Raw genomic sequence first — 14,712 nt, forward strand, 5'->3', positions numbered from 1 at the left:
AGACAGTCACATGATGAGGAAACAGAACTCATACTGACCAATCATTGTCATCCTTTCCTTTTCCAGAGATCTCTCCTCCAGAAATAGAAGTGACCCCGTCCAGGGTAATAGAAGGAGATGAGATGACGGTGAGATGTGCCACCAGACTAGGTTCGCTCAGAGGCGGCACAGAGCTGCACTTTGCCTTCTACAGAGATGGATGGACTGTGCGGGGATACGATGTATCTGATACATACAGAGTGCCGTCATCTCAGCTGGAGGATTCTGGGAAATATACCTGTGAACTGAGGACGAGGTCTGGCTCTGTGAGGAAGATGAGTAATGGGCTCTATATACAGATATATGGTGAGGATGTAAACATAAAAGAATGGTTTTGTTCCAATGATAATTTAGCCTTATATACACAATTCATTTCTTAATTCCCTGACAGTCACATGATGAGGGAATAGAATCCATACTGACCAATCATTGTCATCCTTTCCTCTTCCAGAGCTCTTCTCTCCTCCAGAAATAAAAGTGCCCCCGTCCAGGGTAATAGAAGGAGGTGAGATGACGGTGAGATGTGACACCAGACGGGATCCGCTCAGAGGCGGCACAGAGCTGCACTTTGCCTTCTACAGAGATGGACGGACTGTGCGGGGATACGATGTATCTGATACATACAGAGTGCCGTCATCTCAGCTGGAGGATTCTGGGAATTATACCTGTGAAGTGAGGACGGCGTCCAAGACTGTGAGGAAGATGAGTGATGGGATCCATATCCAGATACACGGTGAGCTTGAAGAATTGAATAAGCCTCTCATCTGTACATGTTTCGTCTCTAATATCACTTTGTACAAAAGACATTCCTCCTGAAGTCCAGTCTGTATTGATAGTTTGGCAACTCGCTGACTTGAGAAGATCCACAAGCACTGATAGCCCACCAAGATGACGTGAAATCCATTGTAGCTCATTCCAGGCTCCAGGATGTTTTTAGGGTTTTTTTTTTTCTTGCAGGTGAAAAGACATTTTATCTAAAAGCTTCCTGATTCTTCAGGAAGAGAAACTAACATGACACACAGAGAAGAAGGGAGTTCCTATCCTAGCTAAGGGCTGATATATCGAACACTATAGAGAAGTAGGGTCTACAGCAGCCTTTCTCAACCTTTTCAACACAGAGGAACCCTTGAAATAGTTCTCCAGTTTCTGGGAACCTCTGCTAAAAATTAGAAATCCACAACTCATGATACATTAGTGTGATGGTCAGTGGGAAGAATGGTCCTTACACTTGTGGTCATTGGGAAGAATTACCTCCTTACAGAGAGCTAAAAAGATCAATGGTGTCAGTGGGAACTTATCCGAGAGGCAGAAATGGCCCAATGCTGAAGGAACCCCTAGCAACCTCTAGAGGAACCCTAGTTGAGAATCAGGCCGCGTACACACGCGGGGACTGTTCGCTCAACTTTGTCCGTCAAACAGTTTCAGCGGACAGTCCGCTCAAAATTAGCATGGACGGACTTGCCCACACACGACGAACGAACAGTCTGCTGAAACCGTGCGCGATGACGTGAACGGCACGTACGACGGGACTAGAAAACGACGTCCTATACACTGCAATGCAACCTTCGGCGTGTAAATTCTTTCTGAGCATGCGCGAGACTTAGTTTGACGAACAAGCCTACACACGGGCGGACTGTCCGCTCAAACCAAGTTTCAGCGGACAGTTTTTCGGAATTTCCGAAAAACTTTGTTCAGCAGACTGTTCGCTGAAACTGTCCGCTGAAAGCCCACACACGAGCGGACTGTCCGCCGAAACACTGTTCAGCGGACAAAGTTGGGCGAACAGTCCGCCCGTGTGTACGCGGCCTCACTGGTCTACAGGAACATAGCAAAACTCAATAAACGACTATAAACAGAATGCTGAGGCAGCACAGTATAATTATAAATTGGTAATATAAAAGTACATTACCTATAACCTAATCGCCTACAATTCCGATCCAGCATAATTAGAACAAAGGGGCCTACAGACATTACAGAATGTTCCTCTGAAGACTCTCATTTATCCAGGTCATGGTATAGTTATGCCACGTACACACGACCGGTCTTCCCGACGGACTTTCGGCGGAGGTCCGATGGACTTTTCCACACACGAACGAACTAAGTCCGTTGGAAAGTCAGTTCGTTTTGAATGAGATGGCGTAAACGGGACTAAGCAAGGAAGTTCAATAGCCAGTAGCCAATAGCTTCCCTTGCGTCGTAATTGGTCCATCGGGCCAGCACACAAATAAATGGTTTTCCTGGTTTTTAGTCCATCGGAATTGAGTCAATCAGACAGATTTGAAACATGTTCTATTTCTAGGTCCGTCTGATTTTTTTTTCCGACTAGCCCACACACGATGGGATCCCGTCGGACCTAGTCTGCCGAAAAGTCCAGTCATGTGTACACGGCATTAGTGTCAGTTATGCCGCGTACACACGTATCAGACTATCCGGCGGACTTAGCCCCCTTACACACGGTCGGACATTCTTTGCCAACCAAATCCGTCGGATTTTGTCCGTCGGATTGTGTCCGAAACTGTTGCATACACACGGTCGGACAAAGTTGTCGAAAAATCCGATCTTTCAGAACGTGATGACGTAATTTCGTTACGATGGGACTACATTCAGGTTAGTAGCCAATAGCTTTGATGTAGGAATTTGATCTGAGCATGCGTGGCACTTTGTCCGATCGGAATTCTCTACACATGATCGGAGTATGTCCGATCGAACCAGTTTGTCGGAAAGTATTTCCAACAAGTTGGAAAATTTGGTCCGACGTATATTCAGATGGAAACAGTCCGATGCATACCACACACAGTCGGATTATCCGACAACACGGTCTGATAGGACACATTCCGACGGATTCTCCGACCGTGTATACGGGGGCTTAGTCTGGCGGACAAACCACCGGACTGTCCGCCGGACTTTCCGAACGAGCTAAATGCCCGCACATGGTACTTTTGCGGCGGACTAGGTCCGCCGGACTATCCACCATACCGCCAGACTATCTGCGGTACTTTTGAAATGAACGGACTCGCCCCCACACACGGAGGAAAGTCCATTCATTTTGAGCGTGGCTCCAGGTAGCCGGGACGAGCGAAGGAGGCGTCGCTGAGTCCCGTCACCTAGTATGGAGTTAAAGGGGAAGCCCTACACCGAAAAAACTTAGTGAGGGTCCCCCCCTAGGTCCATATCAGACCCTTATCCGAGCACGCTTCCTGGCCGGTCAGGAAAAGGGGTGGGGAGGAGCGAGCGCCCCACCCCCCCTGAGTCGTACCAGGCTGCGTGCCCTCAACATGGGGGGTGCTTTGGGGAAGGGGGGCCGCACGGCCCCCCCACCCCAAAGCACCTTGTCCCCATGTTGATGAGGACAAGGGCCTCTTCCAGACAACGCTGGCCGTTGGTTCTTGGGGTCTGCGGGCGGGAGGCTTATCGGAATCTGTGAGCCCCTTTAATAATCCTGCCCCCCCTATGTGAATAAGTATGGGGTACAATGTACCCCTACCCATTCACCTGTGAAAAAAATTTAAAAAAAACACAACACAAAAGGGTTAAAGTAGTTTATTGCACAGCTCCGGGGGTCTTCTTCAGGGGTCTTCTTGCCGGACTCCTCCGCTATCTTCTGCTAGCTCTTTTACTAGCGGAGGAGCCCAGCTTTCTTCTTCCCCGCCGACCCTCTTCTTCCGACTTCAGGGGTCTTGTCCCCCTCTTCGAGGGTCTTGTCCCCTCTTCGGTTCTTCTTGCCGGTCTTCTTGCCAGTCTTCTGTCGCCACCGCCTTCTGTTCTTCTCTTCTTGAGCTGTTGCCTCGTCGCTGTCTCTGGTCACAATGACAGGCACGCAGCATGCGGCGACTTATGTAGGGACAACGCTGGATGATGTCCCCACCCATTATTTTGTCACAGTCCCAGCATCCTCTGGGGCTGTGACATCATAATGGGCGGTGACATCATCCGGCGATGTCCCTATATAAGTCGGCTGGTACGGCTCAGGGGGGGGGGGGGTGCTCGCTCGTCCCCACCCCCTTTCCTGACCGACCGGGTAGCGTGCTCAGATAAGGGTCTGATATGGACCTGGTGATGACCCCCACGCCATTTTTTCAGCGTAGAGCTTCCCCTTTAACTCCATACCAGGTGACGGGGCCAGCGACGCTTCCTTCGCTGGTCCCGGCTACCTGGAGCCATGCTCAAAATGAGCGGACTTTTCTCCTGGCGGGAAAAGCCCATTCATTTCAAAAGTACGACTAGCACACACACGGCCGTATTGTCCGCCGAAATGCGAGTCCGGCAGACATATTTAGGTGCAAAACTACTTTCTTAGTCCGCCAGACTTTTGGGTAAAAAAAGTCCGCCGGAGCCCACACACGGGTGGATTGGACTTTTCCACCGGATTGTTTGATCACGTGTACGCTGTTTTAGTCACACTTAGCTGGACTTTTCTTAATGGTGAAGACCCCATCTCCCCCATACTTGGTCAAACCTCCCTAAACAGTGGTAGGGGCCTTCAGCACTATAAATTACAAATAAATAACACGGGTTTTAACAACATTACCCCAATGATTTGACAATAATTCCCACCTGCAGCCTTTGTAACCCAGACGGTTAAGGACAAGGAACAATACTGTGAGGAAGATGGGCGATGGGCTCCATATCTGGTGGGAGAACTTGCTTCAAGCATTAGAGCTTTAAAGGTGCTCCTAGCCACTCCCCCCCCCCCCCCAGTGAGTGCCCCCATATCAAGCGGCTTGTTAAGGGGGGCACTCATGTATGCTTGCTCCCTAGCCAACTTTGTGCCCCTTTTATACTCTGCCGTGCTGTCTTTTATTTTAAAGTTAATGTAACATGTTTCTTACAGATAATGAATTATCCGGGGCGGTAATCGCCGCAGCCGTAATCGGGAGTCTTGTGGTCATTGTTGTCTCCGCTCTTCTTATCTGGAAATGTAAAACAAGAAAAAGGTTTTCACATCAAGACCCTCCTCAAGCAATTCCCACAGCCGGTAATTAGAAATCCAGCCATAGTATCACTCTGATCATACAAAGAGCAATGGGCTCCTATCATTATGTAGGCAAGAACACACTGTAACAGAGTCTATGTCTATACAGTCTATGACTTCAAACTGATAGAGACACACAAATCTTCTTCCACAGATCCCCCCTCCTAGAACAAATCATCTCTCCCAAATCCCCCTCCTAGTACAAATCCCCCCCAAGTGCCCCCTCCTAGTACAAATCATCTCCCTCAAATCCCCTCCTAGCACAAGTCCCCCCATGCCCCCTCCTTGTACAAATCCCTCCACCCAATGCCCCCTCCTAGTACAAATACTATCCCCTAAATCCACCCTCCTAGTACAAATCCGCCCCCTAAATCCCCCCTCCAAGTACAAATCTTCTTCCCCCAACTCCCGCTCCTAGTACAAATCTCCTCCCCCAAATCTCCTCCTAGTACAAGTCCCCCCATGCCCTCTCCTAGTACAAATCCCCCTAAATGCCCCCTCCTAGTACAAATACGCCCCCTAAATCCCCCTCCTAGTGCAAATCTTCTTCCCCCAAATCCCGCTCCTATTACAAATCTTCTCCCCCAAATTCCCTCCTAGTACAAGCCCCCCATGCCCTCTCCTAGTAAAAATCCCCCCAAATGTCTCCTCCTAGTACAAATACCCCCAAATCCCCCCTAGTAAAAATTCTCTGCCCCAAATCCCCTCCTAGTACAACCCCATGCCCCTTCCTAGTACAAATTCCCCCAATGCCCCCTGAATGAATGAATGAATGACTTGTATAGCGCTACCTATACGAACTGAATCGCCTCAGGGCGCTTTTCTTGCCAGCGGTGTCCATCTGCAGCTATTTATGCAGTCTTTTAACCTGTAGAGTCCCGACACACTTACAACATTGACATACACATACTATGGCCAATTTTTTGGACAGGGTCTAATTAACCTACCAGCATGTCCCCCTCATAGTACAAATCCTCCACCAAATACCCCATCCTAGTATAAATCCCCCCAAATCCCCCCTAGTACAAATCCTCTCCCCCAAATCCCCTCCTAGTACAAGTCTCCCCCCAAATTCCCCCCTCCTAGGACAAATCCTCTCCCCAAATGCCCCCCTCCTAGGACAAATCCTCTCCCCAAATGCACCCCTCCTAGGACAAATCCCTCCCTAATACTAATTAATTTCTCCTGTCCTCCAACACTCTGCATATGGTGGTCAAAAAAAAAAAAGCACTGTCTCTGTAGGGAGGGGAACCTACACCTGTCTACATGTATTTCTCACCTATTAGAAGCTTTAAAAATGAGCTGAATGTTTCCGTGATTATAAAATTACTACAAGTGGCCTCATACGATCAAGTGATCTTTAGAGTGTTAATTGTAATGCACTTAATAAGAAGAGAAAGGCGCCAACCCACGACAACCAATTAAAATACATTTGGCTGGTTGGATTGAATTGTAAACTGGTTACTATGGCCCTGCTGCCCTAAACAATTAATATATATATATATATATATATATATTAAGCAGAGAATCTAGAGAATAAAATGGAGATTGCTGCAGTATTTTATGTCACACAGTATTTGTGCAGCGGTGTTTTAAATGCAATTTTTTGGGGAAAAGGGACACTTTCATGAATTAAAAAAAAATAAGTAAAACAGTAAATTTATCCCATTTTTTTTGTATAATGTGAAAGATGATCTTACGCCGAGTAAATAGATACCAAACATGTCACACTTTATAATTGCACGCACTCATGGAATGGCGTCAAACTACGGTACCTAAAAATCTCAATAGGCGACGCCTTTTTTTTTTTACGGTTACCAGGTCCAAGTTACAGAGGAGGTCCAGCGCTAGAATTATTGCTCTTGCTCTGACGATTGCAGCGATACCTCACATGTGTGATTTGAACACCGTTTACATACGCGGGCGCGACTTCCGTATGCGTTTTCTTTGCTGCGCGAGCTCGCGGGGATGGGGGGCGATTTAAATTTTTTTTTTCTAATTTTTTTTATTTTTTTTATATTATTAAATTGTGTTTTTTTTTAATATTGGGTGGCACAGCGGTGTAGTGGGCAGCACTCTCACCTAGCAGTAAAAAGGGTCGCTGATTCAAATCCCAACCACGACACTACCTGCCTGGAGTTTGCATGTTCTCCCTGTGTGGGTTTCCTCCGGGTACTCCGGTTTCCTTCCACCCTCCAAAGACATGCAGGGAGGTTAATCGGCTTCTATCCAAAATTGGCCCTAGTATATGAATGGGGACCTTGGATTGGGGGCTCCTTGAGGATAGGGACCGATGTGAGTGTGCAATGTATAGGGATAGGGACAATTGTAGACACCTCACTCAGGTTGAACTGGATGGACTGGTGTCTTTATTCAACCTAACTAACTATGAAAATATAAATTGATCACTTTTAATGCTGTGACAAGGAATGTAAACACCCCTTCTGACAGTAATAGGTGGCGACAGGTACTCTTTTTGGAGGGATCGGGGGTCTAAAAGGGGTAAACACCCCTTGTGACAGTAATAAGTGGTGACAGGTACTCTTTATGGAGGGATCGGGGGTCTAAAAGGGGTAAACACCCCTTGTGACAGTAATAAGTGGTGACAGGTACTCTTTATGGAGGGATCGGGGGTCTAAAAGGGGTAAACACCCCTTGTGACAGTAATAAGTGGTGACAGGTACTCTTTATGGAGTGATCGGGGATCTAAAAGGGGTAAACACCCCTTGTGACAGTAATAAGTGGTGACAGGTACTCTTTATGGAGGGATCGGGGGTCTAAAAGACCCCAAATCCCTCCTTTGCTCTTCAAAGTATTCAGATCACCGAAAACGGCGTATCTGAATACTGTATATTTTTCTAAAATCTGGCGCCATTGGCAGCCGAGTAAACAGGAAGTGACGTTGTGACGTCGCTTCCGCATTTACATCAAGGAGACTGTAGCGAAGCCATTTCCTGCTTCGTTCCAATCTGTCACTAGCCACCGGAAGAGCCGGATCATCGATCGGCCCTCCCGTGCGACCGGGAGGCCCGGGAAAAGCGTCGGTAGGTGGTGGGGGGGGGGGCTTCCACTCCCGCTCCTCAGGGATAACAATCAAGCGGCTTTTAGCCACGTCAGATTGTTATCCTCGGAAAGCCGATCACCCGCTCTCAACAAAGGTACCGGGAGGATGCCTGCGGGCATCATCCCGGTATAACCCCCGAAAGCCGAGTATGCACATGCTCGGCGGGAATGGGTTATTCATGAAATGGCTGTCTTTTTTTTTAAATGTCTAAGCTGTTTATTGGGGGCTCCTTGGGGGCTCATCCATAATGTGTTCATTACTAATGTCTCCTGAAAGTGTGTGTGTATATATAAATATATATATAGATATATAGATATATATATAGATATATAGATATATACACACACACACTTCCAGGAGAACACATCCCGGATGAGCCCCCAAGGAGCCCCCAATAAACAGCTTAGACATTTAAAAAAGGTTAGTTCTCGCTTTACAACTCAATGGTCCTGAGACAGGAGTTAGATATTGATTACTTACAAAGGATATGTGCACTTTGACCAAGGATGGATTACTTTGATGCCATTGTCATTTTATAAATTTTTTCTTATTATGAAATCACCTGTTTTTCTCCTTCAGGAAACCCCAATCCACAAGATGTCTGCTACACCTACCTCGATATAAGTCGACTTCCCAAAGGTGAGCAGTCATCATATTTTGTGACAGTGCCGTGTTTGTCAAAATCTATCGATGTTTCTCTAGAGAAGAGGGGACACGTAGAATAAGTTGTGTCCTCCATTTATAACCGAATTGGGGGAAATTTACCGTATATACTCGAGTATAAGCCGAGATTTTCAGCCTCTTTTTTGAGGCTGAAAGTGCCCCCCTCGGCTTATACTCGAGTCATCGCTGTCTGCCCGCTCGATCAGCGTGTCGAGCAGACAGACAGCGGCCATTCTATGATTCAAAAGCCGCGCCTCCGGCTCCGCCTTCGCCTGTGATAGGCGGAACACTGAATTTCCCAGCAGCCTGTGTTCCGCCTATCACGGACGTCGTATCATCCTCGTCCGTAGTACGAGGATGATACGACGTCCGTGATAGGCGGAACACAGGCTGCTGGGAAATTCAGTGTTCCGCCTATCACAGGCGAAGGAGGAGGCGCGGCTTTTGAATTTTACAATGGCCGCCAACGAAGAGGGCACGGGACGGAGGCAAGGCAAGGCACGGCACGGGACGGGACGGGACGGGACGGGACGGGACGAAGGCAAGGCACGACACGGGACGGAGGCTCGGGACAAAGGCTCGGGACACAGGTAGGCTGGACACACACACACACACACACACACACACACACACACACACACACACACACACACACACACACACACACACACACACGGATGGAGACACACACACACGGATGGATGGATGGATGGAGACACACACACACACAGGGATGGATGGATACACACACACACAGGGATGGATGGATGGATGGAGACACACACACACAGGGATGGATGGATGGATGGATGGAGACACACACACACAGGGATGGATGGATGGATGGATGGAGACACACACACACAGGGATGGATGGATGGATGGACACACACACACACAGGGATGGATGGACGGACACACAGGGATGGACGGACACACAGGGATGGACGGACACACAGGGATGGACGGACACACACACAGGGATGGACAGGCATGTCTCACCCTCGGCTTATACACGAGTCAATAAGTTTGCCAGTTTTTTTGGGGGTAAATTGGGGGCCTCGGCTTATATTCGGGTCGGCCTATACTCGAGTATATACGGTATACCTGATAACTTGTGTAGGTCTCGCTATCATCATAGCAAGCTTATTTTATAATTATGAATTGAATCAATTCAACTTCACTTATATTAGCTCAAATGACTAATCAGGACAAGACTGTGATTACCAAATTAATATTTAGTCCTATAATCCAATGGTGTTGAACCATCACACTGTAGCCCAGTACCAGGCCACGGCTTCCCTTCTCCTGGGCCTCCAGCCACTTGCAGATCCCTTAAAGAGGAAGTAAACCCTCCTGCAGTAAAAAATAAATAAAAACACACCCTGCAAGATAAAGGCTTAATGATGCATAGCATACTAGCTCATTATGAATTACTTACCCGAGAACAAAGCCTCCACAGCTGTCCTCGTCTCCCCCTCAGGCCGCCGACATGTTGATCGGGACTTGCTTCCGGGTATCACGGCTCCGGCGCTGTGGTTGGTCGGAGCCGCAATGACGTCACTCCCGCGCTTGTGTGAACAGCACAGTAGAACTGAAGCAATGTCACCTATGTGCCATTGCTTCAGTTGGCTTAAGTGCGCATGTGCCGCATGACGTTGGCACATGGAAATACAGGGATATCTACTAAACCGCGCAGGTTTAGGAGATATCCAGTGCAGCTACAGGCAAGCCTAATTATAGGATTGCCTGTAGTTTAAAGTGGTTGTAAAGGGTTTACAACCACTTTAACCTCCCACAGTGCCTTCCAGCTCACATTGAATCCCACAACCTCCCATAGTGGCCCACAGTGCCCCAGGCCCACTTAGAGCCCTACACCTACACAATGCCTTCCACAGGGACCACCCCCCTCCCCCAGTCTGCTTCAGAACCACCATAGTGCCCTCGACCTTCAACAGTGTCCTACACAGTGCTCCTCAGCTTCCTCCAAAAGCCTCACAAGGCCACAAAGTCTGTTGCAGGGCCTCCTAACTCCCTCTATAACCTTCATCCACCCCATAGTGGCACCAGCCTCACCCAGAGCCTTCCAACATTTTAATACATGGTTTGTATTCCCGTACTTTTGTTGTGTGAGTATGAACTTTATTCTTTACTGTTGGGGCATGGAAGGTTTCGGAAGAATTTTCTGTACTTTGATCTCAAAAAGGTTGAGAACCACTGATCTAATCACACCATCTTTGGCAACAAGAATATATAGAAGTGTTATGTTGTTATTTAATATAATAATTACTGCTTGTTGTTTTCTTTTTCCCTTTATAGGCGCTAGAATTAAACATGTAAGTATCCAACATATTCATTTTCTTTGTAGAATTATTGTGTCGCGTTTGGGATATATATATATATAGTCCCTCGTGCTACCAAGTGAATACATTATTGATAAAGGAAAAAATGTTAGAAAACTGCTGCTAGACCTAGAAGTGTACACGGTGCACATAAGTGAGTATAAGTAGAAGTGATCAGTGCGATATTCTGAATGATGAATGGTGTAACTAATAAATCAATCGTGTGCTAAAAATAATGTGAGCAGTGAAATAAGTGCTCAAAGTCCAAAATATCCAAAAGCAGTGAAACGATTCTTCTAAGCCCCTGTACACACTGTCGGAGATTTCGACAACCAAATCCGTCAGATTTTGTCCGAAACTGTTGCATGCACACGGTTGGACTAAGTTGTCGAAAAATCCGATCTTTCAGAACGTGATGACGTTATTTCGTTACGATGGGACTACATTCAGGCTAGTAGCCAATAGCTTTGATGTAGGAATTTGATCTGAGCATGCATGGCACTTGGTCCGATCAAAATTTGCTACACACGATCGGAGTATGTCCGATCGAACCCGTTGGTCGGGAAATATTTCCAACAAGTTGGAAAATTGGGTCCGAAGGATATTCAGACACAATCAGTCCGATGTATACCACACATAGTCGGATTATACGACAACGCGGTCCGATAGAACACATTCTGAAGGATTCTCTGACCGTGTGTACAAGGGCTAAGAGATATAAACACGTTCTTCTTAACAGCAATAGCTTAATGCTCCCAGAGCTCTTATCTCAATAAGAAGTATAATCGGCCTTATGGATCTCCTATGATGAGAGCGGGCTTGCAGCTGTGAATCTCCAATTTGAAAATATGTAGAAGGTTTAGATTTTGGATGGTGTTCGGAAACCCTGATGAAATGACATGTCGTGACGTAACGACAGTATTCTGTTAGAATCTGTTTGTTTGTATTCGAAGCAGACATCAGGTTACTTAAATGTTTGAGAGGACAATTCTCAAACAAATGCCTTGGAAGCATTTACACAAGCTGTCCTCTAAAACAATGAGAACATAGATATTATTGTTGTATGTTGGTCTAATGTCAGTTGGTAGATACGTGCTTTCATTGTTCTATATTAAAGTAATATTAAAGGGGTTGTAAAGGTAATTTTTTTATTTTCTACATAGGTTCCTTTAGGCTAGTGCATTGTTGGTTCGCTTACCTTTTCCTTTGATTTCCCTTCTAAATGTTTTTTTGCTTTGTCTGAATATCTCACTTCCTGTTTCTCCTCAGTAAACTTCTCACCATCATCCGAGCTGGTGGTTAGTCAGCCAGAACAGCTTACTGAACAGCTTACTGGGGTGAAACAGGAAGTGAGAAATTTAGACAAAGAAAACAAAGAAAAAAAAACATTTAGAAGGGAAATCGAAGGAAAAGATAAGTGAACCAACAATGCACTAGCTTAAAGTAACCTATGTAGAAAATAAAAAAATTACCTTTACAACCCCTTTAATGGCTTTTTTTTATTATTTAGATAACAAACATGTTATACTTATCTGCACTGTGTAATGGTTTTGCACAGAGGACCCTTGATCCGCCTCTACTCGGGTCCTCCGCCTGCGCTCCTGGCCACTCCCTCCTGCCTAGTGCCCCCATAGCAAGCTGCTTGCTATGGGGGCACCAGTGGCGGGGAGCCCATGGCTTTAAGCTGCTGCCTCAGCCAATGAGGGGGAAGAGACCCAGGAGAGCTACTGCTCTCATGCACATCTCAAGAACGAGATGGGGTCAGGTAAGTATTGGGGGGGTGGGGGGGTTCTCCGTGCTGGGAGATATACACGAATATGCAGACCTATGGAAAAAAGCCCAGTCCAGTGGGGCCCCATACTTGTGTATGGTAGGTGTGAAGGGATTAAATCTTGTCAGCCCTTCCAGTTTTCTTCTGTGAACCCCATAAGAGATATAGATATAGATATAGAGATACTTGTAGATGATAGAATTGTAATTGCATGATAGTAGTGCTCCTATAATACTAATCCATCAATATTACCTGTTTTAATTATTTCCAGGAGCATCTGACTGTTACATACGCTACTGTTAATAATGCAAGTATCTAAGAAAGGATACCGGACCCGGAATGGATGATACTTTGGAAGATATTGGCGGTTCCTGTCAAGTCGACCAATTCAGAAAGAACAAAAAAAAAACACCTCTATCAAAGAATATATGAAACAAAGCTGTGCCAGATAATTGTATTACCACCCTTTAAATTCCGAGCTTTTTAAATGTAGCCAAGTGCTAGCTATATTGCTTTTGCCATCATGGGACATTCCTTAACAAAGATTACATTGAGCTCTGTTCCCTCGAGTGCCCTGCATGGGGATTATGTCATAATTTTTTGATTACAGAGAGAGAGAGAGAGAGAGAGAGCACTTCTGAAAGCAAAGGACCGTGGGATATGTAGTCCGGAAGAACGGAATTTTAATGGACCTGCTGCTGCTGCTGCAGACTACAAGTTCCAGCTGGCTGGAGAAAGGAGGAATTCTGGATGAGGAGATACATAGAATGGTCCGGGGAGGGGGCTTGCTCTCTTGGGACCCCAGCCTACAGCTGTAGAGCAGGCACTAGGCCGCTCTGGTTGACGTGAGTGGATGCCACATCTTAGACGGTGCGGAGTGCTTTCTATGGGTGAGCCTTATCCCTGATGGTAGACCCCCAGCTATCCAGTTTCCATTGTTACATAGCCAGCTGAAGATCTTGGACACCTTACATCAAGGACTCCCCCCCCCCCCAAAAAAAAAAGGACACAGCTTATAACCTGCTCATGTTAAAGGGGAAATTTTATTCGGGTTTCGCTTAGTGCACTTCTCACATATTGTGTTGTAATATATTGTGAATGAAAAGTGAATATTATACTCAGCGCTGCTCCAATAAGCAATATATGATAAAGTGCCTACATTAAAAAAGGAAAAGAAGGGGGCGTGGCTAGCCGGCGGAGCAGATGGACGCTCAGTGAAGAGCTCCTCACATCTACGGGCCAAATGGGGGAGATTACCCGATCTACAAGCCTCGTTTCCTGGCGCAGTCAACCCTAGGAGGTGCGGGGAAGCCTGGAGATGCCTCAACGAAAAAGAAAAAGCGGTGGCAAACCGAATAAATTACCGGACTATTTCCTCACACAGCGGCGGTATGCGGAGCAAGATGGCGGCGGTACACGCGGTGAAGGAGAGCATGGCGCTCACACTGTGCCCAACAGACAGGTACCGGCCTCACAACTTCCAGAACACCCACACCGCTACTTAGGAAAAAATACCAGCACCCCTCCGCTTTCTGGGGTGACCAGCCCTGCTAAAAGTAAGCCCAGACTGGACAGTAGTGACAGAGAGGAGGCTGAAGTAAGCTTAGATTCCTCTCTGGAGGACACCAGAGAGCTGCAAGATTCCCTGTCAGAGTTCCCCACAGCCAATGCCCCTATTCTGGACACAACATTAAAAGATATGCTGGTGTCACTACGCTCCACGATACATGCTGACATTCAGACCCTCACTAGGAACTTTAAGTCAGAGATATCCTCAGTGTCTCAGAGAGTGGCCCATGTTGAAACTAAAATGGGAGAATTTGCAGCAACTTTCAATGACCTGGTGGATGCCCATAATGAC

At 46.8% G+C, this 14,712-nt stretch overlaps 2 protein-coding genes across 2 annotated transcripts in view; both read left to right on the top strand.

Annotated features, from left to right (window-relative positions):
• Positions 1 to 14,712, top strand: part of LOC143942183 (high affinity immunoglobulin gamma Fc receptor I-like) — a 70,826-nt gene that overhangs the window by 17,917 nt on the left and 38,197 nt on the right. The window lies entirely within an intron of this gene.
• Positions 508 to 13,262, top strand: LOC143942680 (Fc receptor-like protein 4). Its single transcript, XM_077464059.1, has 5 exons — positions 508 to 772; positions 4,871 to 5,014; positions 8,655 to 8,714; positions 11,058 to 11,074; positions 13,123 to 13,262. Exons 1-5 carry the CDS (start codon positions 550 to 552, stop codon positions 13,168 to 13,170), a joined length of 492 nt encoding a protein of 163 aa, XP_077320185.1. The 5' UTR covers positions 508 to 549; the 3' UTR covers positions 13,171 to 13,262.

Source organism: Lithobates pipiens, unplaced genomic scaffold, assembly GCF_037356315.1.
Source record: "Lithobates pipiens isolate NorthernLeopardFrog02 unplaced genomic scaffold, aLitPip1_a1.2 Scaffold_30, whole genome shotgun sequence".
NCBI lineage: Eukaryota > Metazoa > Chordata > Amphibia > Anura > Ranidae > Lithobates > Lithobates pipiens.